This window comes from Agelaius phoeniceus, chromosome 9, assembly GCF_051311805.1.
Source record: "Agelaius phoeniceus isolate bAgePho1 chromosome 9, bAgePho1.hap1, whole genome shotgun sequence".
In the NCBI taxonomy this organism is placed as follows: Eukaryota; Metazoa; Chordata; class Aves; order Passeriformes; family Icteridae; genus Agelaius; species Agelaius phoeniceus.
The window spans coordinates 31639128-31663370 of NC_135273.1; the positions used below are offsets into that span (position 1 = coordinate 31639128).

The 24243-nt window shown below is 46.1% G+C and overlaps 1 protein-coding gene across 3 annotated transcripts in view; it reads right to left on the reverse strand.

Annotated features, from left to right (window-relative positions):
- PRKG1 (protein kinase cGMP-dependent 1) overlaps positions 1-24243 on the reverse strand; it is a 384521-nt gene that overhangs the window by 184445 nt on the left and 175833 nt on the right. For all 3 annotated transcript variants that reach the window (XM_054637121.2, XM_077183425.1, XM_054637120.2), the window contains exon 3: positions 22337-22450. In XM_054637121.2, the coding sequence (XP_054493096.1) occupies positions 22337-22450 (114 nt within the window). The remainder of the gene's footprint in view (positions 1-22336; positions 22451-24243) is intronic.

Sequence of the window (24243 nt, forward strand, 5' to 3'; positions counted from 1 at the left end):
AGAGCCCCGACACAGTCTGACTCTGATTGGTCATTGAGTCAAAACAATTTACATGAAACCAATGAAAAAAGCACATGTTGGATAAACTACCTCCAAACTCATTCCAAGGCAGCAAAACACAGGAGAAGCAAATGAGGTAAGAATTGTTTTCCTTTTTTCTCTGAGGCTTCTCAGCTTCCCAGGAGAAAAACCCTGGGCAAAGGGATTTTTCCAGAAAATGTGAATGCTACAAAAGCCTTCGTTTCTCCTGGAAAAATCCAGTTTTGCCCATCCTCAGGATTAGGTGCTAATCCAGTAATCTCTCATGCACACCTTGCTTATTTCCCTTTGCTGCCAGAGGAGGGCTGGGACACCTGGAACCAGAGGCTGGGTCTTGCCCAGGGGTGTGAGCATCACTTTTGGGGCTCACTATCAATTTGAGGGAATGACAGCACACAGGAACTGCTGTAGAAACTCCAAAGCCAGCTAGAAAGAAATGAAGAATTCCTCAGAATACAATGTGGACGCATTTGGAGCAGCATCTACCCTGCTCCTTGCATAACCTCCCTTCCTTCCCATCAGCTTGGGGAATGCTCAATTCCTGAGTGGCACTGGCACCTCATTATCCAATTAAAATGGCTTGCTTTTAACAAAGAAATAATGTTGGGATAAAAATGATTAGGTTAATGATTAATTTCAGCTGCTCATATATGAAACAGCTTTGCAATTAATTTGGGGAGGTTTGCACATTCTAAGCTTCTCAGTGTAATTGTGACAAGTGGCATCGCTGGGGCTCGTCTAATTCATTTATTAATGTGAGCACAGGGGGGTCACCCCTGTGCCAGAAGTAACAGGGGAAATTATATCTATTTTTAAAGGAAAACAAACCACTCAGGAATAGTTTCCTGACATCTCTGGTGTAGCCAACAAGAGGGTTTTTCCCTTTTTCCAGCAGCAGAGCTGCCTCCTGCTTCCATGGGAAGAGGAACACATTGGATCTGATCAAATTAAGTGGTTTGATTTAATAGTGACATCAACATCCCAGGGCAGAACCAGCCAGCACAAATTCCCCAAAGGATTAACCTCTGGAAATGGCAATTCCAGGTCAAGGCTGGATTGCTTTAATAGCTTCAGTGTGAGATCCTCCAGGACTGTTTGGAGGGGAAGGTGTGGCTCATTCCCAGCAGAGCAGCCACGCAGGTGCTGTGCTCCTGATGGAATCAGGAAGGCTGGAAAAGCCCCCCAAGGGAATCAAGCCCAAAAACTGACTCAGCACTGCCTGATGCCCACAGCTAAGCCATGTCCTCAAGTGCCACATTCCTGGGACACCTGCAGGGCTGGGCACTGCAAAGCTCCCTGGGCAGCCCCTGCCAAGGCCTGAGCACCCTTTGCATGCAGAAATTGCTGCTGCTGTCCAAGCTGAGCCTCCCCTGGCCCAGCTTGAGGCCCTTTGCCCTTGTCCTGTCCCTGTTCCCTGGCAGCACAGCCCGGCCCCCCCTGGCTGTCCCCTCCTGGCAGGGAGTTGTGCAGAGCCACAAGGGCCCCCTGAGCCTCCTTTGCTCCAGGCTCAGCCCCTGCCCAGCTCCCTCAGCCCCTCCTGGGGCTCCAGCCCCTTTCCCAGCTCCCTCAGCCCCTCCTGGGGCTCTCCTGAGGTGCTCCCTGGGGTTGCTCTGGCTCCGTGCCTGGACAGGCTGAGCTGCTTGGGTTGCTGGAAAGGAGCTGGAAATGCCTTCCCTGTGGCTCAGGGGAGCAGATTCTCCTCAGTGTCCATCATCTCCCACCCTGAAATGGGGGCACACACACAGAACCATCCCTGCCATGTGCTGGAGCTCAGGGGCAAGGCCAGGTTGGACTCTGGGGCTTGGAGCAGCCTGGGACAGTGGAAGGTGTCCCTGCCCATGGCAGGGGTGGCACTGGGTGGGATTTAAGGTCCCCTTTAATTGAAACCATCCTGAGATTCTGGGATCCCATCTGCCACAGTCTCTCCTACCTCTGCCTGTCCCCAGTTTACCTCAGTTTCTCTTGGTTTATCTAAATTTCCATCAAGCTATCCTGAGCTTTATCTAAGCCTGGTTTCCCTGTGAGCTGAGCCCCTTTCCCAGTTCCCTCAGCCCCTCCTGGTGCTGCTGGCATCCCTGCCATCCCTCCTGGATCCCACACTCCCAGAGCCTGCTCAGGGATGGAAAGCAGAATTGTTTTGCATTCCCTCTGCATCTGAGATCCCAGCTGTCAACCCCTCCGTGCCTGAGCTCTGCCTCTTTCCAGAGGTAACCAATTAATTTTATGGTGCCACTTGAGAGGGCTGGAGATGGAGTTACAGAGCATCTAATGATCAAAGAAAATAGTGAATGGCATAAATAGAGATGTCCTCCCATTCCCCATTTCCCTATTGATATGCTTTCTAATAAAGGACACTTTCTAATAAAGGAGTCTCCAGACCTCCCTGGGAATGATCCCATTTTCCTGTGAAAGGCACAAATATTGCATTTATCATCCCCGGTGACTGAAAGACACTGACAGGGACAGGAGGTGCCTCTGTGCAAGCAAAAATACAAGAGGAGATGGGCTCTTCCTACTCCACATCCCACCATTTCCATCAGCTCTTTTTTTATTTAATGTTAGGGGGATAATGTCACCTGGGAGAGCCATGAATATACCCTGGGTGTGTTCAAGGTGTAACTGAGATTCCTAGACTGGTTTGGGTTGGAAAGGAATTCAAGATCATCTACTCCTGCCCTTGCCATGGCAGGGACACCTCCCACTGTCCCAGGCTGCTCCAAGCCCCAGTGTCCAGCCTGGCCTTGGGCACTGCCAGGGATGCAGGGGCAGCCCCAGCTGCTCTGGGAAATCCATTCCAGGGCCATCCCACCCTGCCAGGGAACAATTCCTCATTCCCAAGATCCCATCCAGCCCTGCCCTCTGGCACTGGGAGCCATTCCCTGTGTCCTGTCCCTCCATCCCTTGTCCAAAGCTGTGGGAGGAAGGAGGTGTCCCCAGGGCTGCTGTCACTGTCCCTGCCCATGGCAGAAGAGGTGGCACTTCTCCCACAGCAGCACAAATGAGCTGTGACCTGCAAGCCCCACGAGAGAATTCCATTTGTTTTCAAACACCGCTTGGACCAAGGCATGACTGCAAATAAAAACCCCCTCTGAGCTTGGTACTTCCTGCCGCAAATCCTGATTTATGAATATTGCTCTGCACAACCACTGCCAGAATGGCCCAGGGGTGCATTTGCTCTGCTCCTGGCTTTTGTTAATTTGGGATTCATTTCCTCCAGGGAAAAGGAATGCTCCCTCTGAGGGTGATATTCCTGTGGCAAAGCTGCCTTTCCATTTTAAAGCCCATTTCTGACGTAAGGGATTGACTCATCCACACCTGTCCAGGGCGTTCGAATGAATGAGCCAGGAGACATTTGCCAAAAAATACACTTATTATTTGCCCAAAAATACATCTATCACCCTTCCTACTGCACTCCTTCCATTGCAAAAATGTTCATCTTTCACATTTAGGAATTGTTTTACCCACCTGCTTCCTGGGAAATAAGAAATCCAAGACCTGTCCTCACTGCTGCCTTCCAGTAGGATACAAGGAATTATTTCCTAAAAACAAGTAATCTCAGTGGAAAAGTCCTTCCCAAGACTTTTTCTTTCAGAACAATGAGCTTGGAAACTCTGGGAAATCCCCAAACTGTTGTTTTCCTGTAAAAACCATCATGCACAGATGGAGCAAGCCCATCAAATTCAGGATGTCAAGTGATTCCTATTCCCTGAGTGCTGCAGAGAAATGGAAGCCCATCCAGGAGGATATGCCTTGAAAAGGGCTGTGGAAAGGGAAAGCACATTGGGAGTGGGAATTGAAACCTGTATTAATCAACAAAAGCTTTAGGAAGTTTTCCCCATCTCTTTCATCCCTTTTCCAACGTAAAAAAGTTCAAGGCCAGGTTGGATGAGGCTTGGGGCAACCTGGGATAGTGGAAAATGTCTCTCTTCATGGCAGGGGGTGGGACTGGATAAAATTCAAGGTCCTTTCCAACACAAACCATTCCGAGATTCTGGGATAAAACAGAAATTGCAACTGGTTTTGGAGATGGGAGACAACAAAAGGAACCCAGGTCTGTACTTGGACTGCTTTAGGCTTTGGGTTTTGTCCTCCCCTCAGCAGAAGGGATTATACAACACTTCATGTTCTATTCTGTGCAATTCCACTGATTTTACAGAACCCACTAAATATCCTAAATGAGAATTCTGAAGCTTCCATGAGGGATTTGAACAGCCAGCTGCTGGGGAAGCTGAAATTATTTGCAAATATTCAGCTTGTGAGGGATTTTAAGAGTTGTTCCCAGCCAAACAACTCCACACAGCGCCACAAAATCCAAGCTGCAGGATCCTGACCTGCTCCCCTCCTGCCTTCCCCCCCCCAAATCATCTGGGTCACCCCTTAGGGACTAACATAAGGTTAATTAATAGTCCATCACTCATTTATCAGCACATTTTCTCATCAGAAACCCCTCATCTGTTGTTACCTGCCTGCAATGGAAATATTTTGAGCAGTATAAAGTCCCCACACCAAAGGCTGTTGCATTCCCAAAGCCTTTTACTTTCCCCCCACTGGTTTAGGGGGAATTCCCTCCTCCTTCTAAAAATTTATCTTTACAGCAAAATCTCTAAATACAACCCTATTTCTCAGCAATACAGGGATGGAACACCCAAAATATTCCATAAATGCTTTCTCTTCCCAAGCTGCCTTCAAACCAAGCAGAACCCCTCCTATTTCAACACTCTTCTGTTTTCTACCACCACATTTATTTGCACTATTTGAAAAATATTTCCCTGGGATGAGCAATATTTCAGAACTCATGTCAACAGAAGAATATTCTCAGCCTAATTATAGAAATTCTTACAATTAATAGAAGCAAACCAAGTCATTAGCCTAGAATTTTATCCATCTAAACTGGGTTGTGCTGGGAAGTTAAATTCAATTATCTTTTTTTGATAACAGATTAACTGAGGGATCAGGGCAACTAATGAAATACTTAATGAACAGGATTAAAAGAGCTGAGGCAAAAAAGGAAAAGGAATCAGGTGAACCAAAGCCACTGGAGATGTACTGAACAGGAATGGAAATTTTGCTTATTTTCCCCATGGAAATTCAATGCCCAGACTGATGTGACCGCAGGATGGTGGACAGAGCTTTCTCAGCCGGGGAGATCCTGGATCTGCTGCTCCCTGTCCCCAAAACCTCATTGCTGTGCTGCACACCAAGATCAGGGCTTCCAGAGGCCACCACAGCTTGGATCTCCATGGATCACCATCAGTCACGACGGATCACCATGGGTCATCATAAATCACCATCAATCACCGTGGATCATCACAGATCACCATCAGTCATCATGGATCACTATGGGTCATCATGGATCACCATCAGTCCTCATGGATCACCATGGGTCATCATGGATCACCATGGGTCATCATGGATCATCATAAATCACCATGGATCACTGTCAGTCACCATGGATCATCATAAATCACCATCAATCATGATGGATCACCATGGATCACTGTCAGTCACCATGGATCATCATAAATCACCCTGAATCATCGTGGATCATCATGGATCACCATCAATCATGATGGATCAGCATGGATCACTGTCAGTCACCATGGATCATAATAAATCACCCTGGATCATCGTGGATCATCATGGATCACCATCAATCATGATGGATCACCATCAATCATGATGGATCACCATGGATCACTGTCAGTCACCATGGATCATCATAAATCACCCTGGATCATCGTGGATCATCATGGATCACCATGGACCACCATCCATCACCATGGATCACTGTCACTCACAATGGATTACCACGGGTCACCATGGGTCAACGTCAACTGCAATGGATCACCATGGATTATCATAAATCACCATGAATCACTGTTAGTCAGAATGGATCACCATGGACCACCATCAATCACTGTTAATCACGATGGATCACCACGGGTCACCATCAACTGCAATGGATCACCATGAACCACCATGGATCAGTGGGTTCTACCAGGAAGTGGCTGATTCTCTGTGAAAATCAAGTTTGCTCCAGGGCCCCAGCCAGGTCACATGGTCACCAAAGCCCTGTGGGACACCCAGTCACTCACCACCAGCCTCAGCCAAGGAAATGTCATGGAATCCCAGAATGGTTTGGTGGGAATGGACCTTTAAAGCTCATCCATTCCCACCCCTGCCATGGCAGGGACACCTTCCACTGTCCCAGGCTGCTCCAAGCCCCAAAGTCCAGCCTGGCCTTGGGCACTGCCAGGGATCCAGGGCCTGCCCACCCTGCCAGGGAACAATTCCTCATTCCCAGGATCCCATCCAGCCCTGCCCTCTGGCACTGGGAAGCCATTCCCTGTGTCCTGGAACTCCATCCTTTATCCCCAGCCTCTCTCCATCTTTCCTGCAGCTCCTTCAGGCCCTGCAAGGCCACAGTTTGGTCACCCCAGAGCTTCTCCTCTCCAGGTGAACAATCCCAGCTCCCCCAGCCTTTGCTCCCAGCAGAGCTGCTCCATCCCTCTGGAGTCCCTCATGGCAGATGGAGATGAATGTGCCACACTCATACACAAGGACAAAGCCACAGAGGAACCCATGGGTGGCCAGGGAGCAGAAGCTGGGACATTCCACTGGGACACAAGGACAACATCAACTGAAGCAGGAATTCTGCTCCATCCCAACTTTTCTTTGTGGTAATTTTGCTGTAACACCCCACTGGAGAGGCTGATCTGTGGCTCATTCCCATCATTTCCATCCCACTCAGTGCACCAGGGACCCTCAGAACCCACGTGCAGGAATTCCCTGGGGGAATGCCAATCTCCAAAGGGGATTCAGAGCCACACTCCTGTTCAGGACTTTTGAGCCTGTTGACCTAAATGTATGGAAAAGGCTCATATTTAAGTGTCCTTCCCAAAAAACTTTTTCTTGCCCTGCTTTCTCCTGAAAGCTCTGGGGAAACTGTTTGGTCTTTGACTCCAGCTCTGGGTGGCCCAATTTCCACTGCTTCCTTCCCATGCACACATCTCTAACAGGAGGACAGATAAAATGAAATAAACTAATTATTATTACTAAATAACCCACTGGCTAAACAAACTGGGCTTCCCACCACGTGCCAAACCAGCTGCAGGCCTCCAGATGCTCTGGGAAATTGAAAATCTGCTAAAACCACAGGTAAAAGGGAGAGATAAAAGCAGGTAAGCTCCCACTGCCCAGAATATTGTTTGTCCTGGTATCAGGAGCTGGCCAGTCAGTCCTGTCTCATTGGGATCATTCTGCAATTTATCTGCCAACAGCACAAAACCAGCAAAGTCACTTGGGGGGTCTGGCAGCCAGGCTGAGCTCCTTCCCTTTGTGCATCACTGGCTGCAGCCTCTGCTGCTCCCAGCAGTTATCCCAGCAGCTGGGATAAAATAGCTAAAAATACAGAATTTGTCATCCCAAAGTGAATCACTGGAATCATTTGCAAAGATGCTGAATGCAAAGCTAAAGAATTAAAGCATGAAGGCAAGCACAGCTCTGCACATGTGCACACAGAGGGTCAGGTTTGCCACCTTGACAGAGAGCACAGGGAAAATCCATCTGTCATTAACAAACTCATCCACATGACACCCTCTGCTCCTTTCTCTTCTCTCACATCTTCATTTTCCTGTTGCCTCACAAGACACCGTTCCCATATAAGGCACAAGCAGATTCAGAACCACAGAATCCCAGAATGGTTTGGGTTGGAAAGGACCCTAAAGCCCATCCAGTGCCACCCCTGCCATGGACAGGGACACCTTCCACTGTCCCAGGTTCCTCCAACCTGGCCTTGGGCACTGCCAGGGATCCAGGGCCTGCCCACCCTCCCAGGGAACAATTCCTTCCCAATATTCAATTGAAACACATTAAACATATCTAATTTAAATCCATTCCCCCTTACCAGGAAATGATGCTATGACACGGGAAGTTGGCATAGCCATAAAACCACCTTAAGGAAAATTGTGGATTAATTTCTATGTGCGCTCAGAGAAATAAATTGTGGGCTGTGTTCTGATGATTTACTGTATTTTAAATATACAGGCTCATGCAGTGTAATTGGTCGTGGCATATTTTGCATGATGAACACAACAAATTGGCTTTTGTGGAGCTGTTCCAAGCAGTTGTTCAAGACAAAAAAAGTAATTAGTGAAAGCAGCGATTAGTGACAAACTAAATGGGGAAAAATGGTTTTAACCAAATCTACTGTGAAATCTGCACCACACAATTTTACTGAAGCCTCTTGGACTCCAGTTCCTTCCCAGGACTTGTTGAATTGCCATTGCATATAAACATTCACAGACCACTGTGTGTAAATAACAGTTTAAAGAACAAAATGAACCATTTGCATGGGAATTGAGAGCATTGACTTTGTGACCAGACAATTTTCAGCCCATTTTAATATCCACTTTATAAACACAGGCTTTGCAGAGAGTTTAGGAAAAGCAATTCAGACTGGAAAATTGTTTTTATAAAACAGAGCTCATAGGCAAAAAGGTATGAGTTTATATTATATATAAATTATTGAATCAGGGAAAGGCTGGAGTAGGAAAGAACCTTAAAGCTCATCTCATCCCACCCCTTGCCAAGGGACACCTTCCACTGTCCCAGGCTGCTCCAAGCCCCATCCAACCCAGCCTTGGACACTGCCAGGGATCCAGGGGCAGCCCCAGAGCTTCTCTTCCCCAGGCTGAACAATCCCAAAAAACCTAAATTTCTCAGCACCAAACATGAAATAATCTCCACACGACATCAGTGCACAGGATTTAAAATGGGACCATCCTCTCCCTGTTAGCCAAAATAAACCATCCATAGGATTTTATCAGCAAGGAATTCTTTCCTCTGACAATAAAACCTGGAATTGCATTGCATCACCTTGGAGCTTCACAGGCTTATTCCAGACAGGAAAAAGCCCCTGTTGGTGTGGGCTCAAACTTCCTGCCCACACATGGAACCTCTCCACAGGTCTTAAAATCCCTTTTCCCCAGCACCCATCTATTGTATTTGCAGGGTGCCCCATGGGAGGGAGGAATGATGAATCTGACTCCATGTTCTCAGAAGGCTAATTTATTATTTTATGATAACTATATTATATAAAAGAATATATATAAAACTAAATTATACTAAAGAATACAGAAAGGATACAGACAGAAGGTTAAAAAGATAATAATGAAAACTTGTGACTCTTTCCAGAGTCCCAACACAGCTTGGCACTGATTGGCCAATAAGTCAAAATAATTCAGAGCAGAAACCAATCAAACAACCACCTGTGGGCAAACAATCTCTAAACACATTCCAAAGCAGCAAAGGAAAGGAGAAGCAAATGAGATAAGAATTTGTTTTCCTTTTTCTCTGCGGCTTCTCAGCTTCCTTGGAGAGAAATACTGGGCAAAGGGATTTTCCAGAAAAAAAGGGACAGTGACACCCATCCCTTCTGTTTCCAGCACACACCCCACAAGGGCTTGGAAAGTGCAGGCAAAAGGAACAGGAGGAAAAGGTGGATGCAAAGCCAGAAGGTGTCAAGGAGAGTTTGGACAGAGTAGGATTGCTGGGGTGTCTGTGCAGGAGTTGGACTGGATGATCCTGTGGGTCCTTCCAGCTCAGGATATTCCATAATTCCATGAGAGGATTTATTGGCTGGATGTGAGAATCAGCTTTTAATGCTGATCAGAACAGAAGCCAAGGAGAGCAGAGAGAAGCTGAACAAGCCTTTCCCAATGGATTTATTCCAAAGCCTCACAAGCCTTTCCCAATGGATCTATTCCAAAGCCTCACCTGGAAATCACACCCTCGTTATTCAAGGCCTGAACACGCAATACATGGCCAGGATTAACTCCAGCAGGATGTAAATGCAAGGGGGAAAGCCCAGCCTACCCCAAACCATTCAGAATTCCTTTGCTGGTGTCATGACAGGAGTTTGTACATCCAGCTGAGCCGTTTGTCCCAGCCTGTGGAATCTTTGCCATTCCAATACACACAGATCTCTTGGGACATGGAAATAACTGCAGGATCACTGATGAGTTCAGATGTCTTTGGAGTCAGAAAGAGTGAATTTACAGCAGTGATTTACAGAATGTTTCTCCATACAGTGAGAAAAACTAATTATTACTGCACTGAAATTCATCACTGTCATCAGAATTAATGGAGTTTGAGGAGCAGTGAAGTCACCCCGAGATGTTGCCTTAATTATCCCGTCAGTCTTTAGGAGTTTCAGTCTCTGCAGTGGTTAATAAAGGTTAATGCCTCCCCTATTCTGGAAATATTACATGCAACTTGACAAATATTCAGGGAAAATAAGTTAGAGAAGCTGCAAAATAACTCCACATTACAACACAATTCATCCACAAAAGGTCTCCCAGACAGGCCACTCTCCTCAGGAGGGCTGGCAGGGGCTGACTATTAATGTAGTTAACCTTTACAGGCTTCTAACATTCCTAATTGTAGAAAATGTGGACTTGAGTGCCTGTGACTTGCAGCTCCAGGATTTCTGGGGTGTTTCCAGTGGACTCTGGAATGGATCAGATGCTGGAATCTCCAAATGGCATCAGGCAGCTTGAGGGAGTTTAGGGTATAACAAGACCAGCACATTCCTCAACTCAAACCCTCAGTAGAACCTCTGAAATTAGGAATATTTCCTCCTCTTTCACTGAGCAAACCTTTTGGAGACAGAGATCCCAACAACCAATCACTCTTGTGGCCCTGCCAGCATGGAATGTGTGTCCTGCTGGTCCCTCACTGCCAACCCCCTGTGACACACAGCTGTCCCCAGCACAGGAGGGACCTGGAGCTGCTGCAGAGAGCCCAGGGCAGGCACCAGGATGGGCAGAGGGATGGAGCAGCTCTGCTGGGAGGAAAGGCTGGCACAGCTGGGGCTGCTCACCTGGAGAGGAGAAGCTCTGGGGTCACCAAACTGGGGCCTGAAGGAGCTGATGGGAAAGATGGAGAGAGACTCTGTACAAGGATGGAGTGACAATGGGGAATGGCTTCAAACTGACAGAGGGGAAATTTAGATGGGGCATTGGGAATGAGGAATTGTTCCCTGGTAGGGTGGGCAGGCCCTGGCACAGGGTGCCCAGAGTGGAAGGTGTCCCTGCCATGGCAGGGGTGGGAATGAGCTGAGCTTTGAGGTCCCTTCCCACCCAAACCATTCTGGGATTCCATGATACTCATGTGGATGTGACATCACCCTCAAACCTCAGGGCTTGCAGAGAATAAATAACATTTTACCAAGATTCAATCCTCCTGGATGGAGATGCAGCTCTCAAGTGCCTCCAGTGAGAGGGCCTCAGCCCATTCCCAGGCTGGAACACAAACAGAAGTTCCCAAAACCACCAACACCTGTTCCTGTCCCAGCACCAAAGCACTGGGGACTCCAGAATGAGATCAACAAGGACATTTTACTTGTGGGGGATTATTTGTGCCCACCTCCAACAGCCTGGAACACTTGGGTTTGGAGGAATCCACACCAGTGTGTGCCAGCTCTCTGTTCCCAGCACACCCCAAGCTCTAACACCCCAGTGCAGCAGGGATTCCAGAGGTGATTAAAAGACATAAATGTTGTTCCAGTCCTAATGTGAGGGCTGAGAGCAGACACACAATGAATTCACAATGCTCGTGGCCCACACAAACCCACAGCAGTTCATTAGCTACAATAGAACATTTAAAAAAGAGATAAAGAACATGGAAATGAGTGTTTCTTTCCACAAGGAATCATTTCTTTCCCAAGTTCTGCTCTTATGCTGTTGAAGGATAAACTGATATTAGAGGACAAAGATGGGAACACTTTGCCTTTATCAAATTAAAGCAATTACAAACTGTTTATAAAGATGCTTTCATAACATTAGTTTTGTTCTCAGAAAAGAAGACTTAATTTGCAAACTAAACTGGAAAATTAAGATTGGCTCCTCCAAATTGACCATCCTTGAAAAAAACTCACTGCCTGACAAACTGCTCAGTCTTCCTGGCTGATCTCAGCTGCAAACCTTCCCCAGAGGAATTTAAAAGTGCACATTTTCCATGGATCTCTGCCACCTCTCCATCTTCCCAGCAAAGAGAAGAGGAGGAGGCTCCAGGGAGACCTTAAAGCACCTTCCAGTAGCAAAAGGGAGCTTCTAAGAGAGAGAGGGGCTATTTCCATGGTTAGATAGTGATGGGAAAGGGGAAGGGTTCTGAATTAAAGGAGATGAGATTTATGGGATATTGGGGAGGAATTGTTCCCTGGCACAGGGTGCCCAGAGCAGCTGGGGCTGCCCCTGCATCCCTGGCACTGCCCAAGGCCAGGCTGGAGCAGCCTGGGACAGTGGAAGGTGTCCCTGCCATGGCAGGGGTGGCACTGGATGGGCTTTAATGTCCCTTCCAACCCAAACCACTCTGGGATTTTTAATAAATGTTTAAAAAAGCCACAGCCATCACAAAGCCATTGATGTCTGGGGTTTTACTGGGTGATAGATTGGCACCAGAGCATCTCTGTGATGAACACATCCATGTGCTGGAGTTACACCAATTTATCTGGGAAGTGACTGTGGTGGTGTTCACAGGGGTCTCAGGTTGAGGGAAGAGATGAGGATCTCACTCCATGTTTCAGAAGGTTTGAGTTATTATTTTATGATATATATCACATTAAAACTATACTGAAGGAATAGAAGAAAAGATTTCATCAGAAGGCTGGCTAAGAATAGAATAAGAAGGAATGAATAACAAAGGCTTGTGTCTCTGACTCTCTGTCCAAGCCAGCTGGACTGTGATTGGCCATTAATTAGAAACAAGCACATGAGCCCAATCCCAGATGCACCTGTTGCATTCCACAGCAGCAGATAACCATTGGTTACATTTTATTCCTGAGGCCTCTCAGCTTCTCAGGAGGAAAAATCCTAAGGAAAGGATTTTTCATAAAAGATGTCTGAGACAAGTGACCCCAGGAGTGCAGGATTCAGGGGCACCCACCACAAATCCAGCAAGAATGGAACCACTGGTTTCCAGACACTAATGAGAAAGTCATTAAAACACACATTAAAGCAACCCCAAGGGGCACTGTGCTAATGAGCCTGCTTGCTTCCATGCCTTTACAGCTATTTTTTATACATTCCCATTGATGAGATATAGAATATATTCCCATTCCCACTGGGAATGCAGCACATCCCTGCTTTTCTCCTGCCTAAATGCCAAAAGCAGCTGAAGGAGAGGCTGCCATGCCAGCTGCTCCTGGGGCTCTGCATTAGCAGGGTGTGATCATCCTGTGCAGTGTACTCCATCCCAGACCTGCCTGCAAGCTCATTCCACACAAATAGTTACGGCAAACCTGGAAGCAAATAGGTTTGCAAGGAGTTAATCAGGAAAAAATACATTATCACTGATGTCTTTTGTTAATAACCAGGAGGAGATGAGGGCACAGCAAAGCCTGGGAGCCTCACAGTTTCTTGCAGTAGCTGATGGAGCGTTGAAGCATTTTATTCACCCACAATTAAGGGGGATTATTTTAGTAATGAAGCAGGAGTTGAATATCAGCTGTCAACTACAACCATCATCATCTTCCTGGGCTTGCAAGGAGGATTTCTTTTAAACCCCCAAAAAACTCTGCAGGAGCAGCAGCCAAAACAAGATTATCTCCTTTCCCAGTGCTCCATAAAGCTGGGGAATTACTGAGTCTTTTTAGATATTACAATGTTTGTCAAGCAACAATTAAAAACGCACCAGCGATTAAGCAAACACCATAAAGCTTTTACAATTCATTTGAAGCAGGCAAATATTTGTGCAGCCAAATAAAAAAAAATCCCGACCAACACTGAAGTATTTGTCTCTCTGAAGATTCAAAATCCTTCATTTTGAAAATGGATTTTTAAAAACTCCCTTTAAGACTCCAAGGCTGTTCCAACCTGGCCTTGGGACACTTCCAGGGATGGGGCAGACACAGATTTTTTTTTTTTTTTTTTTGGTTGAATCACAAAGCTGTCATCAACAATGGCAACCAAGTAATTATTACTTGTATTTAGAGCCATACACTGCTGATGGTATGGGATAAACCAGCCCCTTCCCAGGAAGTTGCCAATCTCATGCATGCAAATTCAAATTATCCCAGTTTTTCAGACACCTGTGCTAAAGGATAGGAAGGGCTTATCCAAAGTCAAGCTTCCAGAACAAAGCAGAAATCTCAACTCAACCTGAAGCTGTGAGCTTCACTCCAGGTGTATTTTTCCCTCCAGTAAAAGGAAATCTCCATCCCCTGGGAAAGGTGGGACAATGGGGATGAGCTCTGCAGGGCCCTGATGTCCCCACCCAAATGGGCCATGTCCAAACAGCTCCAAGTCTGAAGCAGGAGAGCACTTTAAAGCTGTTAAATCTTCCCCAACCACCACAATAAAGAATAAAAGAGGATTTTAAACACTTTTCCCTGTTTTGTCACCACTACCCGCAGCAGCCCTGAGCACTCTCCCCATTGCCATGTGCTCCCCTCCCTTCTCCCAGCAAGTGTTTACCCAGCTGTAGGGGGGGAAAAAAATAGAATCACCCAAAGAGGGGTTTAACATTTATGGGGGGGTTAATGGTTAACCCAGGCTCCTTCCCAAAGCAGCTCCTGTGTCCCTGGGCACAGAGGTGTGCTCTGGAATAACAACAGGACATGGCCACTGCTCCATCTCAGGAGATGCTCTTGGAGAGGTTCAGGCTGGAAAACTTCTTTTCCAAGCAGGTGTCCTGCTGGAACTCAGGTTGCTGAGAGTTTTGGACTTTCTGTGTTAACAAACACTGACCCCCCCACAAAAGAGAACACTGAGGCCGTGGAGAAGCTTCCAAAATTCAATTCTAGAACTGGGATTATGGGTGTGGAGTTTGAATGCAAGTGGGTAATATCACATGGTGGGAAACTTTAAGGTTTTAGAATGTAGTTATATATATAAAGTAAGATTGAAGTTTAAGGCAGAAGCTAATCCTTCTTCTTCATGGTTTTGTGTAATTAGATAAAGTCCTTATTGCAGAGCACAAGTCATTAGTTATTAATAGTTGTTAATAATTATTAAATTAGTTAAAAGTAAAAACATTTTGTGTAATTTCTTAATTAAACAGTTTATCCTTAAAAAACCTTGTGTAGAAAAAGATAAGCCTCCTTTTTCAACTTGTGAGATTAAATTATTGTAGACTTCACAGTTCGTGAAACTGTAATATAAATAAGAACTAATAAACATCTAAGTGCAAACAAAAAAAAAATACCATCTCACACATTTAATCCCAACCTCAACAAAAAAAAACCCCAAAAAATCCACAGTGTCCCTCTGGGTCAGGGCACCTTTAGGGCACCAAGACCTGTTGGACAAAGCCATGGCTGCCTGGCAGCCCCTCTCCCAAAAAAAAGGTTGGAGAAGCTTTCCTGAGGTCCTTCCCAAGCAACACAAGGCCAGGATCAGGGGAGGTGTCATGACCACAGGCAGAGCACCTGAGTTTCTCCTTCACACATAAAGCTGCTTCCTCAAATCAGCTAAACTCACCTGAATTCCCTTCATTTCCCCCAAGAACAAAGCCAACTGTGCTGTGCTAGCAGAGAGTACCTGACAAAACTAAATCTGTTTTTGGGATCTCTCGCAATGGAAGAACCACAGCAGTGCTCAGAAATGGTGAAGGACCACAAAAGCAGAGGCAGAAGAAATTTGAAGCACAAAAAGGACCCTGAAGAGGTTCAAGGGACTCCTCAAGCAGGGAATACAGGATCCAAGCAGATGCTGAACAGCCTTTAAGTGGAGAATGTGCCTGCCCAAGGAGGGAATGGGGGAGAGGCACATCCCAGCAGTGTCTCTGCCGTGGGCACTCAGGTGTACCTGGGGCTGGTGACATCAGACAAACCCACTCAGACAATTCCTCCCGCTCCAGGCAGCTCCTGTGACCCTCATCAGCCAAAGAAAATCCGAGTTTAAAAGACAGGCTGTGACTGGGGTGCGCTGTGTGAATTCAATCAGCCTCTGCTCCTGCCCTCTACTACAGATAAGTCGGGCAGAGTGACCTGAGAGCTGGAAAACAAAACACAGGAAATCAAGACAATCCTATTTCTTCAAAGGCAGCCAGGATTTTGCCTCGTTCAGATCTCTGCCCTTAGTGCTGTCAGATCTCTTCAGATGTCTGGAGTTCACCTCAATTCCCATCAAAAAAACCAATCCAGGGCATCCAGGCCATGTCAGAGGAAAAGACAAGACAGCTTTAAGATGGCACCTGCACCTTCTGCTGTCTACATGGAGTACCCTAAAAAAAACCCCAAAGAACTAACAAAACATAGCTGAGCCTCTCCCCAGGCACCTCATTGCTGCAGTTAATTAAAAAAGAGACACTATTTTAATCTCATTTCCTCCAGCTGGGTGTCAGGCACAGGCTGCAAAGGGCAGAGCTTCAGCAAACCCATTTCAAACACTGCTGGCTTTGATATTGTGGAGTAAAGGCTTCTGCAAATAACTTCAGAGGAGTGAATGCAGTTGTCAACATTGCTTGTTGTCTGGATGGGTTTTATTGCAGCCTAAAGATAAATAAAAGCTTCCATTCCCAGTCCATTCCCAGAGAAGATACAATTCATGAAATATAATGAGGTTTTCAAACGTGCAATACAGAGAACTTGTTGGTGCCTTTTTTTTTTTTTAATTAAAAAGCCTATCTGCAGTTTTGTCAATTTATTTGGTATCCAAATGCTTTTAACACTGGCACTTCAATAATGTGAAATGCATCTTGGCCAGGGAACTTCAGATAAATGCAAGTGAACTCCAGCCCTCTTCAGCATCCCAAACTGGGGAAACACTGGCACTCTTAGGAGGTGTCCAAGGGCTCTGGGCTGGGGACAAGGTGGGCACAGCTTGGACTGGATGATCCTGAAGGGTCTTTCCCAGCTTCAGTGATTCCATCATTCCATTATTCTTGGAACTGTTACTATTCCATCAATTTGATCGTTGCTGCATCATTGCCACGAGCAAATGGATTTAAGGTCGCACAGTCAATACCATGGAGCTCTCTGCTTTTATGGACAGCAGGAAAGGCAGCTTGGGGTGATTTCATGGCAGCAAAGAGCTCCTAAAAGTGGCCCAAGAGAACAGAAGGCAGTGGTTGCTTTGGTTCTGAAACACAACTTGATCAGTTCTGGGCCTGTCTTGGTGCCAAGTGCCCTCTTGTTCCCCAGTTACTGCCAGGAAATAGTCTAGAATGAGAAATTCCTTATAATGTGGGGCAAACCCAGCCCCTGTGCTGTCTGTTGCATTTTAATCTGGGAAAAGATCACAAGTCACTGAGCCTATAAATTAATATTTATGGCAAATATTCCATTGCATCCCTTTGTTTATCAAACACTGCCCAAAGCAAAGCTTTACTGTCAACAGCAAAGTTCAGTCACCTCATTTCTCACAGCTGCTCTGGCCACATTTCAAACATCAGCAACATTTTCAGTGACATCTATAAAAAGGGATGAAATGGGAGCTTTTATGAACTAATTGTCTGACATCTGCTAGTAATAGTCACTAATCCTTCAAGGGTTGCACAGAGAAAACCATCATCTCCTTATAACCATGGTTAAGTGATGAGAACTCAGCTCAATCCACTCTGCAATTAAATCAATGTGAAAAATATCAACAAAATTATTTCCACAAGTATTCCATAACAACAGAAATACTTCATTTCCGTGGAATGGTGATCACCCTCCTTCTCTATCAGACAGAACAAACAGGCCTTTGTTATTTATTGTTACTTTATCTGTTTGGCCATACAGGTCTATAGGGTTTTTCAACATGGATTTAACGCTGAAAGTTTTTCCCATAAATAAATACCCAGTCTTAAAGCTGCCTATGATGCCAGAACCTCCAGGTGCTCACCTGGAGAAGAGAAAGCTCTAGAGAGTGCTCAGAGCCCCTTGCAGGGCCTAAAGGGGCTCCAGGAGAGCTGGAGAGGGACTGGGGACAAGGGATGGAGGGACAGGACACAGGGAATGGCTCCCAGTGCCAGAGGGCAGGGCTGGATGGGACATTGGGAATGAGGAATTGTTCCCTGGCAGGGTGGGCAGGCCCTGGCACAGGGTGCCCAGAGCAGCTGGGGCTGCCCCTGCATCCCTGGCAGTGCCCAAGGCCAGGCTGGAGCAGCCTGGGACAGGGGAAGGTGTCCCTGCCCATGGGATGGGGTGGAATGGATGGGATTTAAGGTCCCTTCCAACCCAAACCATTCTGGGATTCTGTGATCCCAAAGATGGAAATAAGGAGCCACAGAAATGCCATCCTGAAGATGCTTCTGAAGAAGGTGGGGGGCAGAATCCTGCTACACCTTGTCCATTGTCCTCAACATCATTTCTCATTATCATCCCCTTGGAGGAATAATCCAGTCCCATTTTGTCACATTACTTGCAAGACCTGTAAAGGTCACAGTAAAATACAGGCAGTGGAAGGGTGAGTTTAAATTACTTTCTCCCAGGATATATCCATTTATATTCCATTTATCTCCCACCAGGCACACCAGACTGGCTGGGCCAGCCTGGGTTTCTTATCTCCATGTAACATCAGAGAGATTTTAATCAAACAGTTGAGTATCTAAAAGTCAACTTCCTTGCAAAGTGTGTTTTAAGGAGAGCTGAACAAACTTTACCCTGGCTCCTGTAATTGTTGGAGGAGAATATCTGAAGGCAGCATCCTTCTGCAAGGCTTTAACGAGTCTCTGCAGTTTTAATTGGCAACTCGCTGCCGCCTTATTTTCCCCCACAAATTATCCATGTTACCAAGCTCCTCAGAAAGTTCTGTCATTCCTGGGGCTGCAGCAAGCAGTGCAGAGGACTCCATTAAAACAAAAACCAGCAGTTGAAAATTCAAACTCATCCAGGCTTGGCAAGGAGAAGCCGAGCTCCCGCCTTAATCCCTCTGCGCCGCGCCGGGTTTTGTACAATTAGTGCAGCTGGCAAGCACAGCAGCTTGAGGGACTCTTGTGCTGCCTTCTGAGGGCCAGCAGAAGGATTTACATAATTTAGAGTTTAATAACTTCAGCCTCTGCTTGCTTTTTATTTTATATTTTTTTTTTGCTAGTAGTTCTCCTGAAAACACAAGCTGGCGTGGAGTGCAACTCCCCTGAAATCGTCAGCCTCGCATGGAGATGTTTCTAAGGGATGGTTTTATTTGAATTTTTCCCACAAGAGAATCTATTTCAGGTGTTAGACCACTTCTAAAATAAACAGAACATCCTTAGAGGATGGACAATCTGCTCCTTCCACAAAATTCAGCCTAAATCATCTGCAAAAATCTGCTCCACACATTATTCTTTAAGAGGAATGAGACTTCTGCCCAGTATTAACAGCAGATTAATTTCACTTCCTCCCACATCTTGTTAGCAAAATGAAGAATCACAATGTTTTAAACACAACCCCAATTCATCTGGGGGGATTTCTGTCTTTATCTTTTTTTGCTGACCTCTCTTAAGCTTTTTTCCAACCATATCTCTAAAAACAGAGGATCAGAGACATCATTTTAGGTGTAGCCACAACAAGTGATGTTTTCCTCATTCTGAGCCTAATTATTTGTTGGAATCAGGGAGAAAAGTCTGTGGTTCTGCTTTGAATTGCAAGCAGCATCCAGGATTGCATGCAGGCACTTGAGATCTCTGGATAATCAATACAGAGAGAGGGAGAAATTAGCTGCTGATTTGGATTTCACTGAGTGTGCAAGGGAAGGTGATCTGTGAACATCAAGGAGTCAGAAAGCCTTGACAGTTCCATACTTGGAGCAGACTAACCAGTTTCTACCAGAAGAAGAAAAAGCAAACAAACAAAAAAAACCCACCAAACCCTCTACTAATATCTGGAAATGTAAAGCAAACACTGCAGAAAAACCAAACAAAAATCAGATGTCAAAAGTTGTTCATTTATCTTAAAAAGAAGGCCACATGTCAGGAGATGTGGCCCTGCCTTCCCCGGTGCTCCTCAACACCCAAGGGTTTGGGTTCTTCCCATGCCCTGCTTGAACTCAAACCCCACCCTGCTTTTATTTAAGACTGCAATGACAGGGAAAAAAAAATATTAATAGTGCTCCTGGGGCAGGCTTTTCAAAGCCCTGAATTGCCTTATTAAAGAGGTCATTATGAGACAGGAGTCAGATCAGAATGATTAAATTTTAATGTCTCCTAAATCCTGTTGCAAAGACAAAGCCCTTCCTCCAGTGATTTATAGCTGAAGTTTGCTCCTGCAGAGTGAGCACAAGCTGAAGAGCCTGTGCAGACTAACAGTGAGTAATGACACTAAAATCATTATTATTTACAAACCAAAGCCAGGGTACACATAAAACCCAGTTCCAGCTGGAGATGTCAACTCAGCTGACACCTCATTATGGCCCAGCTGTAACACAGAGCTCCACACCCACATAAATCCATCCTTCACTCAGCCTCTGCTGCAACTTCATCCTCAGAAAGCAGCACTTAATGCCCTCCTAATGAAGTACAGGCAGGCCCATCAAAGCACACTCCTGACACCCTGGAGATGATGGAAAGCTCTCTCCTGAAAATTGGGAAGCCCTGAGAGTTCCTCCAAAGAGGAGCTGGATGGTGCTCCCTGCCACTTCTTCACCACCAGTGCTGAGTGTCTGCTCTCACTACAACCACCAATTTTATTGCTCCCAAAATCAACCTTGGAATGATCCAAGGCTTAATGGAGTATTTACCACCACTTCCTAGGGATTTAGCACATTTATTGCTCATTTCCCAAAGGAACAAGCAGGTGTTTGAAGCTGTGGAGGACCAACTAAGTCAACACCAAGCCCAGAGGGGATGTGAGCACCTCCACACCCTCAGCTCAACGACTGTGAGCTGCAGCAGCTCCCCAAGCTCATTACAGCCCCAAATCTGCACTGATCTGTGCACTAACCAGAGAGAAAATTCCTCCAGGTCCCTTGCTGGCCCTGGGAAAGGCATTAAACCCAGCAGAACTCTAATTACACAATGCTGCTAAGAAAGGAACAAGGGACACAGACTCCTTTTCCTTGAGGCAAGGATTCTCTGAGTAGTGACCCCTGCCCCCAGTTTAACCAGGACAAAGGGATTTGGGACAGCAATGCCACGTGCCAGGCTGGAGGTTTGCTCAGCAGGGGTGTGGAAAAGGCAGCAAGGGAAAATAAAACCACAGAAAAGCTGCAGTGGGAGTGCCTTGCCCAAGCAGCTGGGAATGGCACAGGAACAGAGTTGTTCTGTGGGATTCCACTCAGGTGCCCTGCAGCTCTGCATTCCTAAGGGGAACTAAACAACAACCATCCCCTCACTAGGCTGTGAGCTTTCCCTCTGCTCTTCCCAACCTTCCCCAGCTGTATTTATCACACAAACCTGCTGCTTTTCTCAATTTTCCACCCTCACTTGAGGTCCCCAGCACTTGTGAAAGGGCAAGGTTTGCACAGGTGAGAACAGAGAACATCAGTCATGTCCTTGAGCCCTACAGAGAATAGCACATGCTGCAGAAAATAATCCACTTATCTGTTCCTGCTTTCTCATTCCTGCCCATTTGTTCTTTTCCTTTCTCTTTTTTTGAGGCACAATTAGATATTCAGAAAAAGCTTTCTTCTGAGCAGGGACTTGCACAGCTCATTATTCTGGCACCAGAATACCACTGGTTTGTATTATTCAAGTTTGTACCTCTTGTTTGAATTTTTCTGTACCATCTGTACTCTTTTAACTCCTCCACCACAGCACCTTAAAACCACACAACTATTTATTATCTCTCTCTGCTTCAGACACCACCATAAACTCTTGTCCTCAAGATCAAGGAGAGCTGTGATATCCTAGATCTGCATCTGAATGTAAACAAAAACCCATTTAAGTCATGCATAGCAATGTGATTTATTCCCTCTGCTTAACTGTGCAAGCCAAGTTTTTGCCCAGAACATTCATAAAAGAAAACAGGTAAGAAAAGTGCTGAGGAGTTTAGAGCAGGGGGTCAAGTGCCATCCAGATTTTTTTTCCTTGATTTATTTTAGTGGGAAAACAATGATTTGTCCTGAACAAGAGCTAAGCTTGGCTTACTGAGTTTCCCTTAAAGACTTACACAGGTCAGAAAGGTTCGTCTAAGCAAGAAGAAAATAATTATCATGAGATCCAGCAGGAATTGTAAAGACAACTGTGGTGCAAGCTTCAGGCTCCTCTGCATGGGGTAGGACCAACCTGAGAGACTGAATGGTGCATTTCCTCTGCATCTCCTTCATACAGAGTGCCTAAATTCCATACCAAAATCCATGCCCCAAAGAGCTGAATTCACTGAGAAAGCGAAACACCTAAAAGAGGCTGCAGCTTCCAAGTGAAAAGATTGAAGAAACATCTAAAATGCTCTTACTTTTGACAGTAGCTGTCCGGGTGCAGTTGTAGAGGATGGCTAACTCCCCAAAAACTTTGCCAGGTCCCATGGTGCAGAGCTTCACTCCCTCCTTTGTCACTTCAACCTTCCCATCTGTGAGAAAAAAGAAGAGAGAATAACCATTTTAAAAGGGCAATTAAATAATTTCAGACATTTTTAAAGGAGGGTGAATGTCTTTTTGAAATTTAACTTCTAAAATTTATTTGATTCCTGGCCAGTTTGGATGGGGCTTAGAAGAGCCTGGGACAGTGGAAAGCGTCCCTGGCCATGGCAGGGTGGAACTGGAGGGAATTTAAGGTCACTTCCAATCCAAACCATCGTGGAATTCCATACTGTGAACAAAAAACAAACCACACCAGAGCCCTACAACTTCAAAAGGAACTAAATGTCTTATGAAGAAGAGCACATACACTCAGAAAAGGTTAAAACCAACTACTGCATGCAGATACTTTTAACACTTGACTGGTTTTTAGTGGAGCATTGTTGCAGTTGAGATACCCACAGTACACAGAGTGTCACCAAACAATATCAGAAAGCTTCAGCCCACACAGAGCAACACCTCACCAGCTCAGAAGGCTTCAGGTATCTGCTCCCACACAGTAACACCCTAACACTGCCAGCAACTGCCCTTGCTGTGCCTCAGCCCAGCCTTTTATCCCCTCGTGCTGATGCACTGCACCTGTGTGCCCTCTGCTCCTGTGTGATTGGTCAGTGCCCCTGGGCTCATTAAGGCTCATTAATTTCAATATCACTCACCTGCTTCTCACAGCTGCAGCTCGTTAGGGATGAGGCTCAGCCCCGCTCCCAATGCCCACAGCCCCTGTGCCCACGCACCAGCCCCGTTTGCAGGAGGTGCTGGCACTGCCAGGGCAGCCCGAGGGGTGGGTGGTGGCAGCTGGGGACACGTCCTGCACCATCTGGAATGGCAGCAGCCCAGCAGGGCCACAGGGCCCTGGGCATGAACTCCAGCCCTTTTCCATGGGATACAAAACTCACCACTGGCAGCAAAGGTGTGACTCACACAGAGGAAAGTTTCAGGCATCAGCACTTGGTTGTTCTTCAGCCCAGCCTTTTATACCCTGATGTTGATGCACTGCACCTGTGTGCCCTCTGTTCCCTGTGTGATTGGTCAGTGCCCCTGGGCTCATTACTGGCTCACTAATTTCAATATCACTCACCTGTCCTGGACAGCTGTAGCTCATTAGAATTCACAGAACTAAATTCTAATGACCAGGTTGGAAGAGACCTCCAAGATCATTGAGTCCAACCCAGCCCCAACCCCTCAGCTAAACCCTGGCACCCAGTGCCACATCCAGGCTGGTTTTAAACACATCCAGGGGTGGTGACTCCACCACCTCCCCAGGCAGACCATTCCAGAACTTTATCACCCTTTGTGTAAAAAACTTCTTCCTAATATCCACCCTATATTTCCCTTGGTGCAGCTTGAGACTGTGGGATGAGGCTTGAGACACTGGGGATGAGGCTCCACTCCAAAAACTCTGTGCCTACAGAGCATCTGTACAGTCAGGACATACAGTACACTAAACTCAGTGTGAACTTGTTTCACCCCTTAGACTTTCAGGTGAAATTTCCCCTTAGACTTCCAGGTGAAATTTCCCCCAATTTTTTATGTTCAAAAAAGAAAAGATTTAGGTCTTTAACACCCCACATGAAAACGGCGGTGAGATGTAATTTTGGTCATTTTCCCTGAGAAACTAATCCCTGAGAACATTCATCCATGAGTAACAGAACTATCATAGAAAAGAAAATTACTCTGACCCGTGGCTATTATTTAATTCCCATCTCTCCACCCCTTGCCTTTCTGAATATCTCGTTTTATGAGGGGAAATCTGCTTTATCAGCTTACCTGCATCATGCTGGGATGT